General features: G+C 39.2%; 1 protein-coding gene across 2 annotated transcripts; it reads right to left on the bottom strand.

Moving 5' to 3' along the window:
* Nucleotides 1-1,193: 1,193 nt before the first annotated feature.
* PRIM1 (DNA primase subunit 1) lies at nucleotides 1,194-26,754 on the bottom strand (the record flags this gene model as incomplete). 2 transcript variants are annotated; one of them, XM_079937066.1, is made up of 13 exons in its annotated part: nucleotides 26,612-26,754; nucleotides 24,972-25,129; nucleotides 15,068-15,174; nucleotides 14,924-14,997; nucleotides 13,656-13,792; nucleotides 13,183-13,241; nucleotides 12,059-12,168; nucleotides 11,471-11,562; nucleotides 11,161-11,302; nucleotides 9,869-9,938; nucleotides 9,346-9,434; nucleotides 3,874-3,972; nucleotides 1,194-2,313 (listed from the first exon to the last, which is right to left on the bottom strand). In XM_079937066.1, the coding sequence occupies exons 1-13, from the start codon at nucleotides 26,712-26,714 to the stop codon at nucleotides 2,294-2,296; spliced, it is 1,260 nt and encodes a 419-aa protein (XP_079793192.1). In that variant the 5' UTR covers nucleotides 26,715-26,754. The 2 variants fall into 2 exon arrangements, with proteins under 2 accessions (XP_079793192.1, XP_079793191.1); XM_079937065.1 differs by lacking the exon at nucleotides 1,194-2,313 and having other exon boundaries at nucleotides 3,839-3,972.
* Between the last annotated feature and the right edge of the window lie 15 nt (nucleotides 26,755-26,769).

Raw genomic sequence — 26,769 nt, 5'->3', positions numbered from 1 at the left:
TAAACCAGCTAACACTATTTGAGCCAGTGGCTTTAAGACAATGGTGGCTGCCTTTTAAGATAAGCAATGCTTTGAAAGCTACTTTAAAATTTCTGATATTTTACCATAGTGAAGTGAAGATTAGGATTAGTGAATTAGGATTAAATGAGTGGAGTTTACCAGGAATGAAAAATTCTGAAATTCTCTTTAGATAGGAGTGGCAATATTATGGAGTGAATAAGAACATGGATTTTGAAGCCAGACTCCTTTGTTTGAATCTCAGCTAGGTTACCTAATGGCGGCCTTCGGCAATTTAATTAACACATATATGCCTCAGTTTCCTTATCTATGAAATGGGGATAACAGTAGCTGCTTCATAGGATTGTTAGGAAGATTAAATTATGTACATTACTTAAAAAGTGTTAAAATTGTTAATAGAATTTCTACCTAATAGTGATCTGGGAGACTTGTCAATGCAGTCCATTTACCTTCAGAAGGGCCAGCAATAGCCATCTCCTTAGACAAACAAAACTACATTTTGACCATTCCCCTTTCTTTCCCAGCAAGCCCACTGACTTTTCTAACTCTGTTAATGATTAGCTAAGGAAGGACGTATTTTCTTTCTTTGGGTTTCTTTATAAACTGGGCAAGTTTGCAGACGGAAACCAGTTCTGTGCCCTTTGTTTCTACAATTCTCATATATGGATGAGAAGGCAAATCAGCTAGGGAAGTCAAGTCTTTATGTTTCTGTTGTCTTCAAGAACCAAACACTCTTTTGCACAAGCACAATATATTCTGTAATTTATTTTATGGGCAATTATACCGGTTTTTATCAAGGGCTCTAATATTAAAGCATTAAAATGTTTTAATGCTAGACATATTGGAAGCCTAAAACATCTCTTGCTGAAAGCATAATACCAGTCTTTCTACTCATTCTGAGTTAGGATGGACTAATGAGTCTTTAGTAATTAAAAATTTTTTATTTACTTGGCTGCGCTGGGTCTGCGAACTTGTAGCTGCAGTATGTGGCATCCAGTTCTCTGAACAGGGATGGAACTGGGGTCCCCTACATTGGGAGCACAGAGTCAGCCACTGGACCACCAGAGGAGTCCCAAGTCTTTAGGAATTTTGTATTCAGGAGTTTTAATTGACCAGTCACTGTTTTCCAAAAACACTGAACAATACATAGTAAACAGAAGCTCAGATGAGGAATTTTACACAATAGTCTTTAATATTTTTTCTTAAAAAATTAGAAAAAAAGAAATGAAAGGCATTTCAGTGTGTTGACTGTATTATAAATCTGTTTTATATAAATCAAAAACAAAAAACGGACTGTGGCAATAGAGAATACAATGTTATAGGTAGTGCAAAGGAAGGAAAATTTTCATAACTCACGGAAAGCACCAGCCTGATAGCTTGCTTCTCAGTGTTTCTCAAAAGACAGAATGTAAACCAGAATGACTGTTTTGTTAGGTTGGTTGTAAAACCAGGCAAAAGAAATCTGACACTTCAGAATCTATCACACGAAATCAAATACAGAAGAAATGAAACCTTTAAAATTAAATTTAAGTGTCTGGAGATATAGAGAGTCCAACTGTTTCGACAAGTACAAAAGGTTTTATGCTGGTGAAGTTGGTTATTTTTTCTAAATTGCTTAGAAAATTGTTCTGAGGGAAGAAGTTAGGAGCTACAATTGCCAACAGTTGTAAAAAATATTCTACTAGGCCCTAATATTGTAACATAGTAACTCGTATCTTTTGAACTAAAGTTTTAGTAGGTGTAGATGCTCATTTTAAAATAATTTTTTAAAAGACAAGCAGCGGGGTGTGGCCTGACCAATAAAAATATCAGTAAGCAAAATTAGGGAGTGACTGAATACACACTCCAGGTATAATTGACTTAAGTGTCTAAGACTTAAGAACAAAATGCTCATTCACCTAGAAATATGGAGGCTGAATCTGGTGAACTGACATCAAAATCTTGGGCATATTACTGCTCACTTACCTCCATATATGGCAACTGGTAGAAGTGAGTACCTATATCAGAAATCTTAGAATTATAATATTAAATTTTACAAATTAATCTGCAATCCACTTATATCCTCCTATTATTGCTCCTTCCAGGAGCCTGAATATTCTCCTTTGGTGGTCTCAGGAATCTTTTCAACATAATTATTTTTCAAGAAAAGAAAATTTTGCTTTGAGCATTAAGACACATACACAGTTCTGCTATATTTATTAAATGGCTCTTGAAGTATTTGATTCTTGGTTGAAGGGAGAAGGTATCCACATTGGTAAAAAGGGAGTTGTTATCTTCAGAAGTCTTTTTGTAAATCTAAAATAGAACAGATTTTTATCAAGGATAGTAAAGGAAAACAAAACAAAGCCCATTTATTTCACATCCTGATTTGCTTAATGCTTCCATTAAATTCACATCATGCATAAAGATTTGCTTTCACATTTGCTGAAGCCAACATTATAGGCTGAGCTAGTGCAGAACAAGAATACAAAGGACTTAATATGACCAGTTGGAATGGCAGCTTCAATGAGGCTTTCCAAGTTCAGAGTCATCACTGTTCATTCAACAAGCACATATTTGAGTGGCTACTATGAGTTAGAGCATTATCTTAGGCACTACTTTTTAACCACCACACATTTTGTTAAAAAATGAAGTGGAAAGGGAGTTTGTATTTTTATAACACTGCCAGTTTTCTATGGTATCCATCAATCTCTTGAATAATATTCACTGTTGATTTTTTTCCTTTTGGCTTACACATATGCTCAGGCATCTCCTATTCAAAGAACTCTTCCTTTGACACTGCTATCCTCCTAGCACCTCCTTCTCGCTCTTATATCCAACAGGATTTTATCAGTTCTCTACTGCATTTGACACTTGATAATCTCCTTGAAACTTTCCTTTCCCTTGGCTTCTGTGACACTTTTACTTAGATCTTTCAACTTCCAAAAAATCATTACCAAGTTTCAAGGATGGCTCCAGTAGTTGCACTTTTTGGAGATCTCCAATTCTACTGTTCTAATACTAATAGCTCAATTGATCTCTTGGGCTCTAGTCTATCCCCTGCTTCTCCCCAGATATACTGTTGCTAGATTTATCTTTCTATTATAGATAAAACTACAAATCATGGCACTCCCTTTCTCAAAAACCTTTAATAGCTTCCCTGTCCCATCTGAATTAAGCTCAAACTCCCAAGACTGGAATTCGAGGCCATCTATACTCTGGCTTCAGTCTGCTTCTTCGGATTTCTCTCCCATCACTTCCTGACGCATCTTTTACCAGATAAGCTGTACTACTTGATGGCCTCTAGAGTGACTTGATGCTTTCCTGCTTCTATGCCTTTGTTCCTGCTGTTCCTTCAAGAATGAACAACCTGTCTCCTTTTTCCACTCCTGTACCTTTACCTCATCAAATCTCTGCTTGCGGAAATCCTACTCATACCTCAAGGTATGATATATTAGCATTGGGGATTAGAATTCGTACAGCAGCTCACTGAAATAGAGTTCAAATACCACCCTTTTCATATAAAATCTTCTCAGGTTCTCTCAATCAGACGAGATCTCTTAGCATTTTGTACTTCTTTGTTTTGTACCAGTTAGTACTCCTTAAGGGCAGGGGAGCCATCATGTGGAATTCATCTTTGTATAATTCATTTTTGTTTCCCTCATAGTACCTGACACATAGAAGGTGTTAAAATGAGTGTGTGCTGAATTGAATTAAGGGACCCCACTTTTCAAAATACTAAGGATAGTGAGATAAACTAGTAACTTTTCTTGAGAGGAGAAAGATTACAGCTCTAAAAATTGTTCACTTGCTGGATGTTTTAAACTACCTGTACTAAGACCTAAATAGCTATAAGGGAAAGGTATAGAATCTTACCACTCTTCTTGAGAAGTTCTCCTTTTCGAGATTTATCCAGGTTTTCAAGAAACTGCTCAAAAACTTTTACAAAAGGACCTAGACTGGTCTTCTTGTAATCTAAATTATGAAGACCATGAATTATAATTAGCATTTTGGCAGCAAGAATAACATGAAAGTATAAGTTTCTTGTAAAAATTCTCTAGAATAGCGCTGTCCAATAGAAATATAATAAGAAATGTGTAATTTAAAACATTCTAGTAGCCATATTAAAAAGGTGAAATTAATTTTAATAATGTATTTTATTTAACCCATTATATCTAAAATATCATTTCATCTAAAATATCATTTCAACATGTGATAAAGATTGAAATATTTTACATTCTTTCACACTTCTTTGAAATCTAGTATTTTGTACTTAAAGTACATCTCAATTTAGATACTATATTATCATTGGAAATACTTGATCTAGATTTAAATTATAAAATATATAGATAAAAAAGCTCATATAACTAATTTTTCCAAACATACTTAAAAGTTCTCCAATAATTGAATCGATTATCAGTTTTTAAGTTTAAATTAATTAAAATTAAAAAAAATCTGTGGCTAATAGCCACATGTGGCTAATGTATCAGACAGTGCTGCTCTAAAACATCCAAACCACGTGTACACATCTACTCTAGCAGTCAGTCATAGCATCATCTACTGCTATGTGTTAAGTCCCATCAAACATTCCTTCCTTTAGAAATTGTGGCTTTAATAATAAATAGTTTTACCAACAGAGCAAAACATTAAAAATGTGAAGTCAGGGCCATGCCTTCTGACAACAATCAGAAGTTGATAGTCACATGCATTAAGTACAGGTATTCTTTGATCTATAAAACAGTCTTAAAAATGTACATAAAATTTTGAATACAGAATCTTAATCATCCATTTAATTAAACAATCTATAATTAATACCCAAAGGAGGCAAAAATCTAATTGAGATCAAAATGAGGTTTGGATTTTGTCTGCATGGAATTAAGAGTCCTCATAATAGTTTACCAGAAAGAGTAAAAAAAGAAACTAGGGACTTTGCCCTTGGTCCAGTGGTTAAGACTACACGCTTCCACTGCAGGGGGTGTAGGTTTGATCCCTGGTTGGGGAACTAAGATCCCGCATGCCACGTGGCCAAAAAATTAAACAAACAAACAAAAAATCTTAAAACAGAAAACAAAACATAAAAAAGAAACTATACTTAAAAATTTTTTTAGTAAATGTTATCTGACTTACCTGGGACTGGAAAAGGAATCTTGATGAGAGTATTATGGATGAATATCTCAATTGTGGCAATTATGAAAGTAGATTATAATTTCGTTCTAAATTTTTAATATATAAATTTTCTTAAGATAAATAAACTTATACCAAAGAAACAATTTAGTTTGGGTTCAACCACATTTTACTTTGAACCTTTAATTCAAAATTGTAAGCTCCTTGGATGAAGGCCTCTATATTTGTTTCACCATTGTGGAATATATAATAAGCTCTCCATATAATTATTAAACAAATACTTACAAATTAAACAAATATTTACAACTGCCTATTATACAATATATTGAGTACTATGCTAAATTATAAAAATGTATAAGCCATACTACTTGGTCTCAAGAAGTTTTTATTTTTTATTATTATTATTTTTTCTTTGCGGTACGCGGGCCTCTCACTGTTGTGGCCTCTCCCATTGCGGAGCACAGGCTCCGGATGTGCAGGCTCAGCAACCATGGCTCACGGGCCCAGCTGCTCCGCGGCATGTGGGATCTTCCCAGACCGGGGCACAAACCCATATCCCCTGCATCAGCAGGCGGACTCTCAACCACTGCGCCACCAGGGAAGCCCAAGAAGTTTTTATTTTTAAAAATTTATTTATTTGGGCCATGCTGTGTGGCTTGCAGGATCTTAGTTCCTCGACCAGGGATGGAACCCGGGGCCCAGTGGAAGCTCGGAGTCCTAACCACCGCAATGCCAGGGAATTCCCTCAAGAAGTTTTGGAATGAACTGGAAAAACAACTCCTATATGTAGTGATAGAAAACAATATATAATTAAAGGCCAAACAGGCATATGGATAAGTATGAGTCCAAAGAATTGACCAGAGCTTCCCTGGGGGTGCAGTGGTTGAGAATCCACCTGCCAATGCAGGGGACATGGGTTCAAGCCCTGGTCCAGGAACATTCCACATGTTGTGGAGCAACAAAGCCCGTGCGCCACAACTACTGAACCTGTGTGCCACAACTACTGAAGCCCACGCGCCTAGAGCCTGTGCACTGCAACGAGAAGCCACTGCAATGAGAAGCCTGTGCACCTCTATGAAGAGTAGCCCCTGCTCGCTGCAGCTAGAGAAACACTGCATGCAGCAACGAAGGCCCAACACAGCCAAAAATAAATAAATAAAATTAATTTAAAAAAAAAAAAGAAAAAAGGAATTGACCAATCAAAGTTGACTGAGGTGGCTATGAACTAGGTCTTAGAAAAAAAGATTTAATTAGATAGAAAGGAGAGTGGAGAACATTCCAGGATTTGAGAAGTAGAAGGGAAGCAGCAAATGGTACTAATCTGAAAGTGGACAAAAGCTTACAATCACAGAAACTAAAGAAATAATAAGGAACTTACATATCCCCTATTCCAGCCTCCCACTACCTCTAGAGCATCCCTGATTTACTGATGGCTATTAGCCTTTATGAATACTTGAAATGATAGGCAGTGCAGTTTATGTTTGAACACTTGTATTTATTACAAAGCTTCTCCTTATAGGGAGCCAAAACTTGCTTGCTCAAAACCTCTGAACAAAGGAAAAAGATGTCCACAAAGAGATAATATTAAATTTAAAAAGTTGTGTTACAGTAATATATGCACTTGGTTAAAAAAAGTAAAATAGTCCTAACAGGTTTATAGTGGAAAAAAATAGCAGCCTCCTGCCCTAATTCTGACCTTTCCATCTTCTTGAATGGCAACTACTTTTTTCTTTCCTAGCATTCACTTCTAAAAATGAATACTTCCATTGTTACTTAGAAATCTAAGGCCATTCTTCCTAGCTCTATGGCTTTTTTGTTGGGGAGGGGTAGTAGGAGGAAGGGGTCTGAAAGCTCTTAAGATCTTCTCTTAATTCTCAGTGTTAAATTTCAAAATGATGTGCCTTGGTGTAGGCACATCATTCTTATTATGCTGAGCCCTTTCAACAAGGGCTCATTTCTGGGATGTTGTCCTATATAATTTTGACAATTTTTTCCTCTCTGTTTTATTTATTCTTTTTCTGTCAGATATTAGACCTCCTGAACCAGTCTTTAATTTTATCTTTCTTTTCCTTAAAAAAACAACTAACTTGTCTTTTTTGTATTACTTTCTGGGAAATCTCAACTTTTCTCTTCCAGCCCTTCCATTGAATTTTTTATTCAAATGGTGATTTTTTTGATTTTTAAGATCTCTTTCTTATTCTCTGAGTGTTTCTTTTTCATAGCATTTTGGTCTTGTTTCATGGCTACACTATCTTCTCTTATTCTCTGAGGATATCGTTTTTCTTTTTAATATAAATTTATTTATTATATTTATTTTTATTTTTGGCTGTGTTGGGTCTTCGTTGCTGTGCGTGGGCCCTAGTTGCGCAGGCTTCAATAGATGTGGCACGCAGGCTCAGCAGCTGTGGCCCGCAGGCTCTAGAGCACAGGCTCAGTAGTTGTGATGCATGGGCTTAGTTGCTCTGTGGCATGTGGGATCTTCCCGGACCAGGGCTCGAACCCACGTCCCCTGCACTGGCAGGCGGATTCTTAACCACCACACCACCAGGGAAGACCAGATATCGTTTTTTTTAAAAAAGGTTTCCTGGGCTTCCCTGGTGGCACAGTGGTTGAGAGTCCGCCTGCCGATGCAGGGGACACGGGTTCGTGCCCCGGTCCGGGAAGATCCTACATGCTGCGGAGCGGCTGGGCCCGTGAGCCATGGCCGCTGAGCCTGCGCGTCCAGAGCCTGTGCTCCACAACGGGAGAGGCCACAACAGTTAGAGGCCCACGTACCACAAAAAACAAACAAACCAAACCAAACAAAAAAGGTTTCCTTTGTTCCTTGCATTGTCTGTTTTCCCTGAGTTCTTTTTTCCAGTTTATTTATGTTGGAGACTTTTTTCCGATATTTTAAACAGAACGCTTGTAATCATTCTACAAATAATGATGGTGGAATGTACTTGTTTACGTATTAAGTTAGAGCTAGAATATATGAAGTGATATTTGAACTTGGAATCTGAAAAAAGGGTAGCAACATTTGACTAAAAAGGTCAGAGATGAGAAATCTGCACTGCCCATTACAGTAGTCACTAGCCACATGAGGCTATTTAAAGTTAAATGAAATTAAAAATCCAGTTTCTCACATTTCAAGTGCTCAAAAGCCACATATGGCTAGTGATTACCATTTGGGCCATGCATAACATTTCCATCATCACAGAAAGTGCTATTGGACTCTACTGCTATAGTGTCTCTTGGGTATTGGTATAAGAAGATTTGACTTTCACTAACAGGAAGTTTTATATTCCCAGCTCCTTCAAATTCTTGAATATACAATTCAATCACAGTTTAGACAGAACACTCATCTAGCTATAAAGACAAAGTAGAGAACAAAATATTGCATATATAGTAGTTGTTAAATAAATAGTTGTTGAATATAAGACTGTGAGATTCACTACTGGGCATATACCCAGAGAAAACCATAATTCAAAAAGACACATGCACCCCAATGTTCATTGCAACACTATTTACAACAGCCAGGTCATGGAAGCAACCTAAATGCCCATCGACAGATAAATAGATAAAGAAGACGTGGTACATATATACAATGGAATATTACTCAGCCATAAAAGAAATGGAATTGGGTCATTTGTAGAGACATGGATGGATCTAGAGACTGTCATACAGAGTGAAGTAAGTCAGAAAGAGAAAAACAAATATCGTATATTAATGCATATATGTGGAACCTAGAAAAATGGTACAGATGAACTGGTGTGCAGGGCAGAAATAGAGACACAGATGTAGAGAACAAACGTATGGACACCAAGGGGGAAAGTGGCGGGCGGTGGTGGTGGTCGTGGGATGAATTGGGAGATTGGGATTCACATATATACACTAATATGTATAAAATGGATAACTAATAAGAACCTGCTGTATAAAAAAAAAAAAGACTGTGAGATTCAAACAACTATCAAAACCAACTGACAATTTAATCTTACAATATAGATCCTGGCATTCAGATGTTACTTGTGAATATTTGTTGACTCAAATTGGATTCAACAGCACCATCTAGGCAATTGATGAAGGACAGAAACATTGCTATAATATTATTTGTTACTGAGCTGGTTTCAGGATAAACATTGATCTATTCTGGTCTGAATCCAAGGCGAGTTAATTACTGGAGTCACAGAAAGATGTCTATATAGAAAGATTATGTTAAAGTGAGACTTCAATATATTAACCTACCTCTGGTTCTATGTTTGATATCAGATTCAGCTCCGTTCTCTTTTTCTTCTTCTTTAGTGGAAATAACATCCAATTCATGGCAAATGGAACTACAGATAGTAGAATAAGATAATTTTAAAGTTGGTTCTTGGTCAACATTACCCAGTGTATGAAAGCACATGAATCTCACAAGATTTTCTGTGAAAAAATTGTGTGGCCAACTAAATTTGGGATATTCTAAAAATGATAATCTCTTCTTGGAGTTTTCCATGCACATTAGCATATTAAAGACCAGGAAATTTTGCAGTAAATAACTTTTAATCTGCTTAAGTCAGCATTTCCCAAACTTATTTGAACTCTTTTTGCATAATAGCAGCTGAAAAACTTGTGTTCTATGGAACTCACTAGGAAATGTTGCTCTGCTAGGGCATCATCATACAGCCTCAGAGAAGCTGCCTCTCTTGAAGGGATCTAATCCAACACACGTCACATTTAGGACAACAATCACAAACAAAAAATGAGTGATCAGTAATCTGGAACATACCTGATGGTTGGAACAGTAAATGGATCAAACTGATCCACTTTCTGTAAATCAATAGGCACAGAAATGCGACCTGTGAGAATCAAAAGTTATAAACTGAAGACTGGAATACAGATCATTATAAGCTGTCTCCTATGAGTTATTTTTGGCTAAAATTTTAATCTAAGGCTTAGAAAGAGGGTTAGACTCATCTGTTAAGAACAGTATTTAGGCACATTAGGTGTGTCTTTTTTTTTTTTTTGCGGTACTCGGGGCTCTCCCGTTGCGGAGCACAGGCTCTGGATGCGCAGGCTCAGCGGCCATGGCTCACAGGCTCAGCCACTCTGCGGCACGTGGGATCTTCCCGGACCGGGGCACGAACCCGTGTTCCCTGCATCGGCAGGCGGACTCTCAACTACTGCGCCACCAGGAAAGCCCTAGGTGTGTCTTTTATTTCTCTTAACAAAACACCAAAAAATAGATGTGAAAGACTGTTGAGCTATTACCTAGTTGCTGTTATTTCTACTTTTATTTCTATCTTCCTCTTCCCTATATCCTCCTATATTTAAGTACAACAGTCTCAAATTTAGAGTCCTCAAAATGGAACAGAATAGATGGAAATAGTTCATTTCATTACCTTGAGTTATTTGCTGAAATTGAAAAGACACCTATGTGTTGGCAGTTCTGAAAAGGGGCTGTATAAATGTATACACTACAGAGTCACTGTAGATTATTAAAGGAAACAAGGCAATTTGGGAGTATTTTTAAAAAAAATTATTTATGGGACTTCCCTGGTGGCGCAGTGGTGTGTTAGTTTCTGTGCAATGGTGTGTTAGTTTCTGCTTTATAACAAAGTGAACAAAGTTGCTGGCTGCACTGCGAGGCTTGCAGGATCTTAGTTCCCTGACCAGGGATCAAACATGGGCCCCATGAGTGAAAGCGCCAAGTCCTCACCACTGGACCACCAAGGTATTCCCCACAATTTGTTTTAAGACTGTGGACAAGTCACTTAAACCTCTTGGGCCACTGTTTTCTCATCTGTACAATGAGAGCTATTGTTCTGTGATTTCTAAGTTCCTCTCCAACTCTACTTCTAACAATGAACCTCAGAAACCCAACTAAAAATTATTTACATAGTGGAAACTCATCAGGCAGCTACTAATCAACAATTGAAAAGTCAGTGAACGCGGGCATTAGCTGACAGAACAAGTCTTCAACCTTTACTATTTCAGACATTCACACCCAGTGATATGCTTTCTAAAACAAAAAATAACTTTGATTTTTCTTTTATTTTCCTTACTTTCTTTACATAGTACCTGTTTTAGGATGAACACTAAAAGGGCTCTTCAGTAAATGATTGATTCCTTTGCTAACATTGATATCCAGTCGTGGAAAACAGTACTGGAGCATGATCTCCCACTCAAGCCAGGGTCCACATTTGTCATTTTTGCTGTTATTCTAAAAGTAGATGCAAATCCAGCATGAGGATCAGTAGGAATTTTTGAGGATTTCTTTAAAGTGATTAAAAAGTGATCTTCATCATCTTTAACTTAGTAAGCAAAACAATCAGAATTTAATTAAAAATTGCATTATTGTATTTGTAATACAGATTTCAATGGAATATACCTGACATCTGCTGGCTGCTTTCTTCAAATGCTCCCAGCGCTGAAGTGAATTGTGATGCTTTTGGAAGCTTTGTTGAAGTTCATCATGCATTGGTGATGGGTCATTAAGGAACACACTCATTTAGGGCACATCAACGAACAACTTATTTTCAGTATGTATTACCACAAGGATATCTAAAGTTCACATAGAAAGTAATTATTGTTTTCTAAAATGCAAATATTAAACACATATCCTTAGAGAAATTCCCTTGTTAAACTATATTAGATATAACAAAGAATGCCAAAATAACTGTATAGTTTAAGGTAAAACTGGTCCCTGGTCTGTACATATTTTGAGGATGATCCCACATCCTTTAAGTAGTCATTAATTTTAGGAGGATCAACTTTCAAAATGAGGAAATTTATTTACAAAACGGCCTCGCTTCTTATTGTATTCCAGACTAGAGATTAAAAAACGCAGAAACACAGGAGATGTTTTGTGTAAAAACATTAGACTTATAAACATATGAGAATATGTAGGCAGAACACATTTATAATATCATAGATCAATACAATTAGCTCACATAGAAATGGTCTTGGGAAAGGATATTTTCAGGAACAAGGGCTAAAATCTTATCCCAGCTTTCTTTATTCTCAAGAATATCTTGATCAACCAAGGCATAGTCTTCAAAGTATTTTTTTATTATGTTTATAGATTTTCTGTAGGAATAACAATAACAAAGTCCCAACACTATTAGCAACACATATGCCACATGGCTTTTGTCCACTTGGAAGGCTAGTACTTATTTTCACTGAATTTCTAAAACTTAACTAGATAAAACTGGAATTACATCTCTTCACAGGGTTGTAAGAGTTAAATGAGACACTCTAAGGGGAAAGAACCTAGCATAATACTTGGTTTAGACTAGATATTCAAGAAATGTTTACTTTTTAAACTCCACAATTTAGAAGGTAATAGCATCATTAGTTTGTAACAAGGGTGGAAAGCAACCAAGTCAGGACAGCATAATAATACATCAGTAGTAGGATGTGGGATACAGTCTATAGTTTCTACTCTGAATTGCTTGCTTTAACATCTCAACACTTACATAGTGCTTAGCAGTTTGAAAATAGACTTCACATCTACTGTTTATTTATTTACCCGCGCCCCCTGCAGTGGAAGCACAGAGTCTTAACCACTGGACCGCCAGGGAAGTCCCTCTACTGTTTCATTTTATCTTTGCCACAACTCTGTGAGATAGATGGAGCAGACATTGTTCTCCCTATACTGATAAGAAACAGAGGCTCTAAAATTTATCAAGGTTGTATTAAACTGGCAGAATAGGGATTCTTACTCCTAATGCAAATCCTCTTTCCATTATCCTGGAGAAGTAGTGAATTCAGTGGAATCAAGCAGACCAGGACATGAATCCTGAATTTAATAATTACTTGTGTGAAGCCAAGCAAATTATACAATCTCTCCAAATCTCACTTCTCTCATCTGTAAATGGAGATACCATCATGTATCTAATGAGGTTGTTGTGAAGACCAATGAGAATATTTGTGAAGCACCTATCATGAATACTGGAGCGTATAAAATAGACACTCAATTAACTCTAGCTATTATTATTGTAAAATGCTACCCCAGCAGAGAAAATTAATCAGGTAATTCTAAAAGCACATGCAAGGTAAATCAGACACAACTTAAACTTCATGGAGTCTTTTCCAACAGACCTGACAAAAGGATGAATTTTTTCACTTAAGTGAACTTTCTTTTTAACATCTTGACCACCCTGAAAAACAAACCATCACAAAAACACTTCGTGTATATTATGTAACATAAATGAAATAATTAAAACTTTCTTTAACGTGTTCTAAAGATATTGATTAAATTCTGTCAAAGTATAGAACCTTCGATGACATTTTATATAGTCTCAATACATGTAACTTTCTGGGTTAACTTCACTTGACATACTTGAACCAGAAAAGTAAACTAATCTTCCTTATGCCACAAAGGAGGATGCTTAACAGCAAAATATGAAGCATCTTAAAAAATGTAGCTACTATGATTTTAATTGATCTACTGGTAAAATCATCTACTCTGAAATACAAATTCTTAAAAGATAGTTTAATTTTGTTACAAAACATACCAGGCTTGGTCATATCTAGCAAACAAAGAAATGTAAATATCATTAAGAAGACCTTACCTTTACAACACTCAAATATTCAACTATCCCAGAACGTACTGCAGAGGACAGTTTTCTAACTGATTCATCACAGACCCAGCAATGAACACCTCTTCTTCCGGAATATACCCAGAGACGATGTTTAAATCCAAAGTCCTCTGACAAGGGGAGAAAAAATAGGTTTTAAAACAAATCTATGAATTCCTGGTTCTTGCTTACTTCTTTAGCTTCATTTTTTTAACCTCTTATCCACATGTACTCATCTTAACTATATTAGTTGACCCTTGAACGAAGTGGGGATTGGCGTGCCAACGCTCCCCAGTCGAAAATCCATGTACAACTTATAGTGGGCCCTCCGTAGAAACAGTTCCTCTGCATCAGTTCCTTTGTGTTTGCGGTGCCACATCTGCAGATTTAACCAACTACAGATCATAGGGTACTGTAGAATTTACTATTGAAAAAAAATCTGTATAGGTGGACATGTGCTGTTCAAACCCTTGTTGTTCAAGGGTCAACTGTACATTATTTGTATTGGGTTGGCCAAAAAGTTCGTTCAGGTCTTTTGTAACCTCTTACAGAAAACCCCGAATGAACTTTTTGGCCAGCCCAATAGTTTCCCATGCCCCCATGCTCTTGCCTTCAGTTCTTTACCTACCCTGGTCTCTCTGCTAAGAATGTCTTCATGCCCCAGTACTTCCATTTCTCTCCCTGACCAACTGCCATTTATCTCTAAAGACCCAGTCTAGGGATATTAAGAGATTTAATAAATTTAAAGTGTTTGAAACAGTGCCTGGTACATCATAAGCCCCCTATATAAGAGTTAGCTATTATTATTATCATTATCATCCTCATCATCACCTCTTCTAGGAAGCCTTTTCTCATCTAATCTCTTCCCATTCCTGTATGCACTCCTGCTGTTCTATACCCCCATAGCATCCCGTGCATATTAATGCATATGTAATCCTGAATTTTCTTGTTTCCTCCTTAGACTGCATAACCTACCTGAAGTAAGAATTGTTATCTTTCATAGTTCCCTCATCTAGCACAGTACCTAGCCTGCAAAAGTTGCTCAATAGATTGAATTGGGAAAAAATTAAATGATTTGATCAATAGCTTTATCAAAGTTTTAACTACAACTTTATTCTAATCTTTTATTTTCCCTACCATATGTTTCAAAGAAACATGTCAGTAATTTATGAGATTTGACTATAAAATGGTATAGACAGGTTACTATTCAGAGGAAAACAGATTCTCGCATTTGACCCCACTCAGATACTGTTAATACTTGCCCTTCAATGCTCGGTCAATGATGTGTATGGCCATCGTCATGAGGGTCCAGCACTTAGAACATATGTCTGCAGAACTGGAGCAGAATCATCATTACTCCTTGTCAGTGATACCACCCACCTACCATCAAAACACGTGGAACTCACCTACAACATCTCCTCACATCATCGTAGTCTGTCATGTCAATGTCAAACACCAGTTCTTTTTCCTGAGCCTGGAAAGCTCCCAGCTTCACTGTATTGTGTTGATTGGGCTACAAGTACAAAATAACAATCAGTTTCTATAACAGCTGCCATGCTGCCAGATATGCTTATTTTCTACCTACACAGAAAAAGTGGCCAAAGAGAAGTGAAGAAACCATATAATGCCAAGTCTATGTCAGTTGAAGCTCACTGACTCGATCCTATACATCCAGAATGGATGACAGTGTAACTTTCATCTACTTAAAACAAGATGTGATAAATACGTTACCATATTTTTTCTCTAGTTCCATTGAGATATAATTGATATATATGACATTGTATAATAAACATTTGTTGATCAATAGAAATCGTAACAATGAGTTTTTAGGTTTCTGATAAGGAAAAGTACATACAAATAATTAATGCCCTACTGCAAGGTATTTTAAGGACCTTAATTGTTACTGAACATATAAGTAACAGAAATGTATTTAAAAATTTTCAATAATTCAAAAACATCTCTCAATTAGTCTGGTTCAAGCTGTAAGTAATCTCCTTTGAGGCGATAGACTACCTGGTAAAGAAGGTGGACTGAATACAAATACTTATTTGGCTTCCTCTAAACCTGTGCAAAAATAAATTTTTTTTGTTTTGTTTTGTTTTTTGTTTTTTGCGATATGCGGGCCTCTCACTGTTGTGGCCTCTCCTGTTGCGGAGCACAGGCTCTGGACACGCAGGTTCAGCGGCTATGGCTCACGGGCCCAGCCGCTCCACGGCACATGGGATCTTCCCGAACCGGGGCACGAACCCGTGTCCCCTGCATCGGCAGGCGGACTCTCAACCACAGCGCCACCAGGGAAGCCCTTTTTTTTTTTAAAAGAAAGGCACAAGTCTTTTATTCATTCACTTACTTTTTAATTCTTATTGAAGTATAGTTGATTTAAAATGTGTTACTTTCTGCTGTACGGCAAAGTGAATCAGTTTTAAATATACATATATCCACTTTTTAAAAAAAATTATTTATTTATTTATTTTTGGCTGTGTTGGGTCTTCGTTGCTGCGTGAGGGCTTTCTCTAGCTGTGGCGAGTGGGGGCTACTCCTTTTTTCTTTTTTTTTGGCGGTACGCTGGCCTCTCACTGTTGTGGCCTCTCCCGTTGTGGAGCACAGGCTCCGGACGCGCAGGCTCAGTGGCCATGGCTCACGGGCCCAGCTGCTCCGCGGCATGTGGGATCTTCCCGGACCGGGGCATGAACCCATGTCCCCTGCATCGGCAGGCGGACTCTCAACCACTGCGTCACCAGGGAAGCCCAGGGCTACTCTTGGTTGCAGTGCACAGGTTTCTTATCGTGGTGGCTTCTCTCATTGTGGAGCACGGGCTCTAGGCGTGTGGGCTTCAGTAGTTGCAGCTCGCAGGCTCAGTAGTTGTGGCTCACGGGCTCTAGAGCACAGGTTCAGTAGTTGTGGCGCACAGGCTTAGTTGCTCCACGGCATGTGGGATCTTCCCGGACCAGGGATTGAACCCGTGTCCCCTGCATTGTCAGGCGGATTTTCAACGACTGCGCACCATGGAAGCCCCTATTCACTCTTTTCTTTCTATTTATTTATTTATTTTTTGGCATGCAGGATCTTAGTTCCCTGACCAGGGATGGAACTCGAGCCCCCTGCAGTGGAAGTGCAGAGTCTTAACCACTGGGCCGCCAGGGAAGTTCCTATCCACTCTTTAGATTCTTTTCCTATATAGGTCATTACAGAGTATTGAGTAGAGAGTTCCCTGTGCTATACAGTAGGTCCTTATTAGTTACCTCTTATACGTAGTAGTGCGTATATGTCAATTCCGATTTCCCAATTTATCCCTCTCCCCTCCTTTCCCCCCTGGTATCCATAAGTTTGTTTTCTACATCTATGACTTTATTTCCTTTTTTTTTTCGGCTGCGCCCCACAGCATATGGAATCTTAGTTCCCCGACCAGGGATCAAATCCGCACCCCCTGCGTTGGAAGCGTGGAGTCTTAACCACTGGACTGCCAGTGAAGTCCCTGTGATTGTATATCTGTTTTGTAAGTAAGTTCATTGGCGTAAGTCTTTTAAAAAAGAACCAGAGAGGGGCCTGGTGCTGACCTGAGCAGCCCCTTTCCCTGCCTGACCTGCATGACCAGGCCCCTCCCCAGGAGGCACAGCTGGCTGAGGGACGGGCACTGGGTACCTCAGGGTGAGCAAAGGCCACGGGGCTAGGGGCACAGCCTGTACTCCCACCCTGAAGTTCCCCAACTGCACCTTTGTTGAATTGTGGTAGCTAGGAGGATCTTGGGGTGAAGGATGATGTCTTGGCAGCTGAAGCTGGGGCAAGAACCCTGGGCTCGGGTAAGGAGCAGGGGGAAGAAAGTATTCTGGTCTTAAGTCCAGCTCTGTCCTCAGTAGGCTCTGGCTTCCTGCCCTGGCTTTCCTCTGATGCTATAAATTTTCTGGTCCCCCTGGGTCTGGGGACAGTGTTGCCTTCCATGTCTAGAGAAACTGTTGTAACCAACCTTTTCTAACACAATAAAGAGGTGTCCTGGAAAAAAAAAAAAAAAGAACCAGAGAGGAGACAATATCACCACAATTTTTATAAGGAGAACCAAAAAACTGAATCTTCAGCTCTCAGTAAAGGATAAGAAGGAACCCAATTTACACCTCAGAATCCCCAAAAGTCTCAGGAATAGGTGACAACAGGCATCTCTGGAGGTGAGATTAAAAACAAGAGGATTGATTTAAAATCTACTTATGAAGCAGTTAGTTCCCCATAGTGCTAAACTTACTCTGTGGAGCTAGGTGACTGTGCTTCCATTTCCCTGGCAAAGATACCTGAATTATTATCTGCAGAGTGTAAAACAGAGGGTCTCTGGGCTGGGGAGAGGACAACAGTTACAGTTGAAGAAGGATGTGTTGTACAGATATTCAGAGGATTAATTAGACCTTTACATGGGGAATGCTGAGACCCAGCCCTCTCCTCCGTACCCTTCCACTAACACCCCAGGCAGGAGACGGGAAGATTCCTTTCTGAAGACTCTGTCCAAGTGTGCCAGGCACTGTTATTAGGCTCTAGGAATAGATCAGTCATCAACTGGAGTTTTCATTCTAGTAAAGATCTAGAGAAATTGACATCAGAGATTCGCCCCAATAAAACAGCCCAGCCAGATCACTCTGTAGTAAAGAAATCTCAGCCATGTATACAGAGTCTCCAATCAGCTTTTTAGTACTCTATTCTTAAATATAAGCAACAAGCAAGAAACTACCAGACATATGAGGAAAACCTCTGATATGAAAGAGTGAAAAAAAACAGAAAAAAATGCACCTTTAGAGAAAAGAGCCTGTGGAACAGAAAAAAATTTTAAAAACTATCATTGATATCCTCAGTGAGAGAAGATGTATCAATGAAAAAAGTACAGGATGTCCTAAAAAAAAGTTCTTGGAAATGAAAATATAATAGCAGAAATGAAAAACTTTTAAGGAAATTGCCCAGAAAGTAGAGAAAAAGGAGACTGAAAAATAGGAAGAAAGGGCTTCCCTGGTGGCGCAGTGGTTGAGAGTCCGCCTGTGATGCAGGGGACACGGGTTCGTGCCCCGGTCCGGGAAGATCCCACAGGCCACGGAGCGGCTGGGCCCATGAGCCATGGCCGCTAAGCCTGCGTCTCCGGAGCCTGTGCTCCACAATGGGAGAGGCCACAACAGTGAGAGGCCTGCATACTGAAAAAAAAAAAAAGGAAGAAAAAAACAGAATTAGAAGACCAGTCTAAGACATAAAATCACCTTTAGGAATTCTAGAGACCAGAGAAAATAGGTAGGAAAAATTATATTAAAAATAAAAAGGGTCAGACAAGAGGGCAGACCGAAGAAACAAGAACTATAATCCTGCAGCCTGAGGAACAAAAACCACATTCACAGAAAAGATGAAAGGCAGAGGGCTATGTATCAGATGAAGGAACAAGATAAAACCCCAGAAAAACAATTAAATGAAGTGGAGATAGGCAACCTTCCAGAAAAAGAATTCAGAATAATGATAGTGAAGATGATCCAGGACCTTGGAAAAAGAATGGAGGCAAAGATCGAGAAGATGCAATAAATGTTTAACAAAGCCCTAGAAGAATTAAAGAACAAACAAACAGAGATGAACAATACAATAACTGAAATGAAAAATACACTAGAAGGAATCAATAGCAGAATTACTGAGGCCGAAGAACAGATAAGTGACCTGGAAGACAGAATGGTGGAATTCACTGCTGCAGAACAGACTAAAGAAAAAAGAATGAAAAGAAATGAAGACAGCCTAAGGGACCTCTGGGACATTAAACGCAACAACATTCGCATTATAGGAGTCCCAGAAGGAGAGGAGAGAGAGAAAGGACCCAAGAAAATACCTGAAGAGATTATAGTCGAAAACTTCCCTAACATGGGAAAGGAAATAGCCACCCAAGTCCAGGAAGCACAGAGATAAATCCAAGGAGAAACACGCCGAGACACATAGTAATCAAATTGGCAGAAATTAAAGACAAAGAAAAATTATTGAAAGCAGCAAGGAAAAAATGACAAATAACATACAAGGGAACATAAGGTTAACAGCTGATTTCTCAGCAGAAACTCTCAGCCAGAAGGGAGAAGGGAGTGGCATGACATATTTAAAGTAATGAAAGGGAAAAACCTACAACCAAGATTACTCTACCCGGCAAGGATCTCATCCAGATTTGATGGAGAAATCAAAAGCTTTACAGACAAGCAAAAGCGAAGGGAATTCAGCACCACCAAACCAGCTCTACAACAAATGCTAAAGGAACTTCTCTAACTGGGAAACACAAGAGAAGAAAAGGACTTATAATAACAAACCCAAAGCAATTAAGAAAATGGTAATAGGAACATACATATCAGTAATTACCTTAAACGTAAATGGATTAAATGCTCCAACCAAAAGACACAGGCTCACTGAATGGATACAAAAACAAGACCCATATATATGCTGTCTACAAGAGACCCACTTCAGATCTAGGGACACATACAGACTGAAAGTGAGGGGATGGAAAAAGATATTCCATGCAAATGGAAATCAAAAGAAAGCTGGAGTAGCAATACTCATATCAGATAAAATAGACTTTAAAATAAAGACTGTTACAAGAGACGAGGAAGGACACTACATAATGATCAAGGGATCAATCCAAGAAGAAGATGTAACAATTATAAATATATATGCACCCAACATAGGAGTACCTCAATACATAAGGCAACTGCTAACAGCTATAAAAGAGGAAATCAACAGTAACACAATAATAGTGGGGGACTTTAACACCTCACTTACACCGATGGACAGATCATCCCGACAGAAAATTAATAAGGAAACACAAGCTTTAAATGACACAATAGACCAGATAGATTTAATTGATATTTACAGGACAGTCCATCCAAACAGCAGATTACCTTTCTTCTCAAATGCGCACAGAACATTCTCCAGGATAGATCACATCTTGGGTCACAAATCAAGCCTCAGTAAATTTAAGAAAATTGAAATCACATCAAGCATCTTTTCTGACCACAATGCTATGAGACTAGATCTCAATTACAGGGAAAAAAACGTAAAAAACACAAACACATGGAGGCTAAACAATATGTTACTAAATAACCAAGAGATCACTGAAGAAATCAAAGAGGAAATCAAAAAATACCTAGAGACAAATGATAATGAAAACACGATGATCCAAAACCTATGTGATGCAGCAAAAGCACTTCTAAGAGGGAAGTTTATAGCAATACAATCCTACCTCAAGAAACAACAAACATCTCAAACACACAATCTAACCTTACACCTAAAGGAAATAGAGAAAGAACAAACAAAACACAAAGTTAGTAAAAGGAAAGAAATCATAAAGATCAGAGCAGAAATAAATGAAATAGAAACAAAGAAAACAATAACAAAGATCAATAAAACTAAAAAATAAATTAAAAAAAATAAAAAGGGTCAGAATGGCCATTATCAAAAAATCTAGAAACAATAGATGCTGGAAAGGATGTGGTGAAAAGGGAAACCTCCTGCACTGTTGGTGGGAACGTAAATTGATACAACCACAATGGAAAACAGTATGGAGGTTTCTTAAAAAACTAAAAATAGAACTACCATACAACCCAGCTATCCCACTACTGGGCATATACCCTGAGAAAACCATAATTCAAAAAGAGACATGTACCACAATGTTCATTGCAGCACTATTTACAATAGCCAGGACTTGGAACCAACCTAAATGTCCATCCACAGATGAATGGGTAAAGAAGATGTGGCACATATACAAAATGGAATATTACTCAGTCATAAAAAGAAATGAAACTGAGTTATTTGTAGTCAGGTGGATGGGCCTAGAGTCTGTCACACAGAGTGAAGTAAGTCAGAAAGAGAAAAACAAATACCATATGCTAACACATATATGGAATCTAAAAAAAAAAATGGTACTGATGAACCTAGTTGCAGGGCAGGAATAAAGATGTAGACATAGAGAATGGACTTGAGGACACAGGGTGGGAGGGGGAAGCTGGGGCAAAGTGAGAGTAGCACTGACATATATACACTACCGAATGTAAAATAGTTAGTTAGTGGGAAGCAGCAGCATTGCACAGAGAGATCAGCTCGGTGCTTTGCGAAGACCTAGAGGGGTGGGAGAGGGAGGCTCAAGAGGGAGGGGATATGGGGACATATGTATGCATATGGCTGATTCACTTTTTTGTACAACAGAAACTAACACAGTATTGTGAAGCAATTATACTCCAATAAAGATCTATTAAAGAAAAAAAAAAAGGAAAATTTCCCAGGATTGAAGGATATGAGCTCATGATCATATGTGTCCATCAGGTATCTAGCACAATAGATGAAAAAAGATGTACACCATTAGGGACAGAGGGGATAGGTAGAAAATCCTAAGAGCGGGGCTTCCCTGGTGGCGCAGTGGTTAAGAATCCACCTGCCAATGCAGGCGACACGTATTCGAGCCCTAGTAAGGGAAGATCCCACATGCCGTGGAGCAACTAAGCCCGTGCGCCACAACTACTGAAGCCCATGTGCCTAGAGCCCGTGCTCCGCAACAAGAGAAGCCACCTCAATGAGAAGCCCGCGCACCGCAACGAAGAGTAGACCCCGCTTGCCGCAACTAGAGAAAGCCCGCACACAGCAACGAAGACTCAATGCAGCCAAAAATAAATAAAATAGGTACAACATTAAAGAAATAAATTTTTTTTTAAAAAAGAAAATCCTAAGAGTTTCCAGGTCCAACACAATGGAACAGGAATCAGAATGGCATTAGTCTTCTTAACAGCAACATTGGAAACTCGAAGATAATGTAGCAATGTCTTCAAAATTCTGAGGGAAAATGATTTACAAACTCAATCATTAGTTAAGCATAAAGATAGAATGAAGACATTTTCCAGATACAGAAGGTATGAAATATTTTGTCTTCCATGCACCTTTTCTTAGGAAGCTCCTGGAGGATGTGCTCCACCAAAACAAGGGAGTAAACCAAAAAGAGAACATAGGATCTAGGCAACAAGGATCACAGGAGAGAGGTAAAAGGAAACCAGGGTGATTACAAGTTCATATTTACCCGTCAGGCTTAGAGAGGAGGAGTTAAGAAGGCTGCAGGAGAAATTTCTTCAGGATGAAACTGACAAAATACTTGATGGATCTGAATACATTGGGAGATTTATATAATTAGCAGTTTGGGGTTGAATTAGTGATCTAATCCTAATTTTTAACAAACATACAAAGAGCATGTGGTAATAGGAAGGTTCTCTGTGTGGTGAGGGTAGGGGGTGAGACTAAAAAAACCCTAAACTCTCATCTGCCAGAATGGAAGGTCAGTAGATAATGCTTAAAATGGAAAAACAGAAGAAATATAATCATGTTATTTACAGACAAGGAGGCAAATACCTTAACAATCAGCAAAAAGAAAATGCTTGCCTCTGGGGAGCAAAAACTAGGGGGAAAAGTAGGAGACCTTAAAAAAAAAAAAAGCCTAATTAATAGTAGTTGATTCTGTAAACTACGCGCATAAAACTGATAAAAATCACAAACAAAACACACAAAAAAGGTGTACAGATGCCTCTGTCTTGGTCCAATTAAAAAAAATGATACTATCCCCCCCCCTTCTGTGCCAGGGAGAAGGAGTAGAGTGACAACTTGACCCTTCTACAGAGACTTCAATTTTTTGTTTTTTGTTTTTTTTTTGCGATACGCGGGCCTCTCACTGCTGTGGCCTCTCCCACCGTGGAGCATAGGCTCTGGACGCGCAGGCTCAGTGGCCATGGCTCACGGGCCCAGCCGCTCCGCAGTATGTGGGATCTTCCTGGACCGGGGCATGAACCCGTGTCCCCTGCATCCGCAGGTGGACTCTCAACCACTGCGCCACCAGGGAAGCACGAGACTTCAGTTTTAATCTCCACCTCTGAAGAGGAGTAAACTGTTCCAAAGCATTTTCCCTGCCTGCCTTATCTTACCTCTTCTTCTCCCCTTCCCCTGGGATTTAGTCAGAAAACCTGGATTCAGGTCCCATCTCCCTCATTTAGAAATTGTGTGACCTAGGGCAAATTATCGAAGTTCTCCTTTGTGAAAAGAATAATGAGGGCACTTCCCTGGTGGCACAGTGGTTGGGAGTCTGCCTGCCGATGCAGGGGACACGGGTTCGAGCCCTGGTCTGGGAAGATCCCACATGTTGCGGAGTGGCTGAGCCCGTGAGCCACAACTACTGAGCCCAAGGGCCACAACTACTGAAGCCTGCGCACCTAGAGCCCGTGCTCCGCAACGAGAGGACACTGCAATGAGAAGCCCACGCACTGCAACGAAGAGTAACCCCCGCTCGCCGCAACTAGAGAAAGCCCGCACACAGCAACGAAGACCCAACGCAGCCAAAAATAAATATAAACAAAATAAATTTATATTAAAAAAAGAATAATGAGGATTGATATGAAAAACAAGCTATAAAACATATGAAAAAGCTCCATACAAAAGCTATTATTTCATGTGTATATTTTCCCCACCATGTGTGTATTTTTAAGGAGAGGAAGAAGGACAATTTTGGTATGTTTATTCATTCAGCAGATAATTACTGTGTACTCTCTGCCTAGCAGTATTCTAGGCACTTAGAATGTATCAGTGAGGTGAGCAGGTAGGAGGAATGGCAGGCTGCAGACGCCTCACTGAGTAAGGACTTAAAGGAGGTGAGGGAATGAACCAATAAGATATTTGGGGAAATGGGTTCTAGGCAGTGGAAACTGCTTGAGCACGGGCCAGTGTGGCAGGTGAGGAGTGACTGAGCAGGAGAGAGGGGCTCTTACTTGGAGTGAAATGGGGAGCCACTGGAGAATGGTTTTGAGCAGAGGAATCATGACAATCTTGTTTTAAAAGGATCCTTCTGGCTGCTGTGTTGAGAATAGAGTCTAGAGTCTACAGGAGCAAAGTGTTAGAAAGTTTTTACAGTAATTTAGATTAGAGATGGTGATGATGATGGTAGCAGCACTAGTAGCAGTGGTTGGATTTTAGGTATTATTATGGTAGAGCTAAAGAGATTTCCTAGTGAAACAGATACAGGTGTGAGAGAAATAGAGAAATCAAGAATGATTCTCTCCAATGCCCTCTGTGCTCAACCACGCTGACTTCCTAGTCTTTTAGCCAGATACTCTTTTTTTTGTTCTAGTGAGAATACAACCAATTCACTTCCAAACTATTTCCAGTCAGCAATGTAAAGCATCAAAGGACAATTTGTGGCTCTTCAACTAAAATAAACTCTAAAAATTTATCTCAAAATGCTAGGGGCACCAATCCATTCTTGGTTTAAAAAACAACAAACTACATAAAAAATGGATTTCTTACTCTGTGGGAATATACCGCGCCTATATCAATCTTGTACGGATTCATTTTCTGCAGCTCCTTTTCCAGATCACTCTGGTTGTTGAAGGATTGGTAACGAATGTAAATATCATCTTTCAATGTGAAGGAAAATTCACGGTGTTGAAAGTAATTCTTTACCACTGCAAAATAAATGTACACTTTAAAAATTAATTTGGTACTTTACCCAGCTCAGAGCATTAAAACATTAACCAATGAGAATATATATATTTTTTTCTTTTTAATTTGTGCTTTTATTTGCCAGTATAACTACAGTAACCTGCAAACTTTTTTATTCTAAAAAGCACATTTTACATCACAGTCCAACAAACACATATATAATGTGTATACATATATAGAAGTGAAACAAAGGTTTTGCCAAAAACGTCTACCCTGAGTGTTAATTCTTTTTAAGACTTTTTTTTAAAAATTAAGGCTGAACTGCACTGACACATCATAATCACCAAAGTCCCTAGTTCATCTTAGGGTTCGCTTTACGAAGTGAATAGTGTTGCACATTCTACGGTTTGGACAATAGTATGATGACATAAAATCATTATAATGTCATACAAAGTATTTTCACCGCTCATAAAAACTTCTGTATTCTATGTATTCATCTCCCCTCCCCGCAAACTCCTGGCAACCACTGATCTTTTTATTGTCTCCATTGTTTTGCCTTTTCCAGAATGGCATATACACGGAATCTATTTTTCTTTTTTCCTTGAATAGAGGGGTTCAAAGCCTTTATGCCTATAACACCACTCATGGCCCAGCCACACGTGGACCGGACACGCTCCAGGTGGCAAACTCCCCCACTGAATACTGTAGCTTTCCTCCCAGTACTGAGCCCTGTCCCACTGGTCCTGCCCAGCAGCCACGTGCAGGTGAAGGGGGCATACGTGTTGGGTATCTGTTCATAGGAAGGCCACAAGTTTTGTGCCCCTTGTCACAATGAACCCTAATTCCTGTTGGGTGTGTTGTAAACACATGAGCCATTTCTTCAGACCCCCTGCTCTGAGCACACCCCAGAGAAGATATTTTTAATGAGTCCTCTGTGCTCAGCACTGTGCTACATGTTAAAAAAAAAAAAAAGACAAGAAGTAGTTCCTAATTTGAAGGGGTTTACCATCCCGCATCTAACAGGGAAAAGTAAAAATGAGGAAAAGATGCAGAAATATTTTCAATATGTAATACCACCTCTTTTTCCTCGGTGGGCACTAGTAAATTCCTGGGAAGAGTTAAGTACCTCTCCTCTTTTAGGAGATGCCCCTCTGTCCCTGAGCTGATCACGCCTCTGCAGCTTCATGCTATGACCCGGTAACCCCCCCTTGGCTGCAGATAAACACCGAACCGAAAGTGAGTCCGACCACTTGAGTCTGACCAAGGAGTGATAGGAGCAGCGGCTCTGCCTTACAATGCGTAGCAGTAGGCTGGTCATTACAACCTCTCTCGGCCCATTTACACCTCAGAGGTGAGGGGGAGGGCTCAAGATAACGCAAGACGGTGCCCGGCACAACGCCTGGCGCACAGGAGGCGCTTCATATTGTCATCCCAAGGTACCCTCCTGAAACCTCCTCACGTTCCCCTCCCAACCCACTTCCCACCCCGCTCCCCGCCTCCATCACCTCCGCCATAGTTGAGCCAGCGATAGTACTGGGCGTAGGGAAAGAGCCTCCGGTAATAAAGCTTAAGCAGCTCGGGCAGCTCGGCGGGGTCAAACGCCTCCATGAAGCGCGGAACTCAACCCCGGGAGGCCGGCCACGAGAAATGGCGGGAACCACAC

This window comes from Stenella coeruleoalba, assembly GCF_951394435.1.
Source record: "Stenella coeruleoalba genome assembly, chromosome: 11".
NCBI classification, from domain to species: domain Eukaryota; kingdom Metazoa; phylum Chordata; class Mammalia; order Artiodactyla; family Delphinidae; genus Stenella; species Stenella coeruleoalba.
Note: the sequence above shows the minus strand (reverse complement) of the source record. Positions and strands in the feature narration are given on the sequence as shown.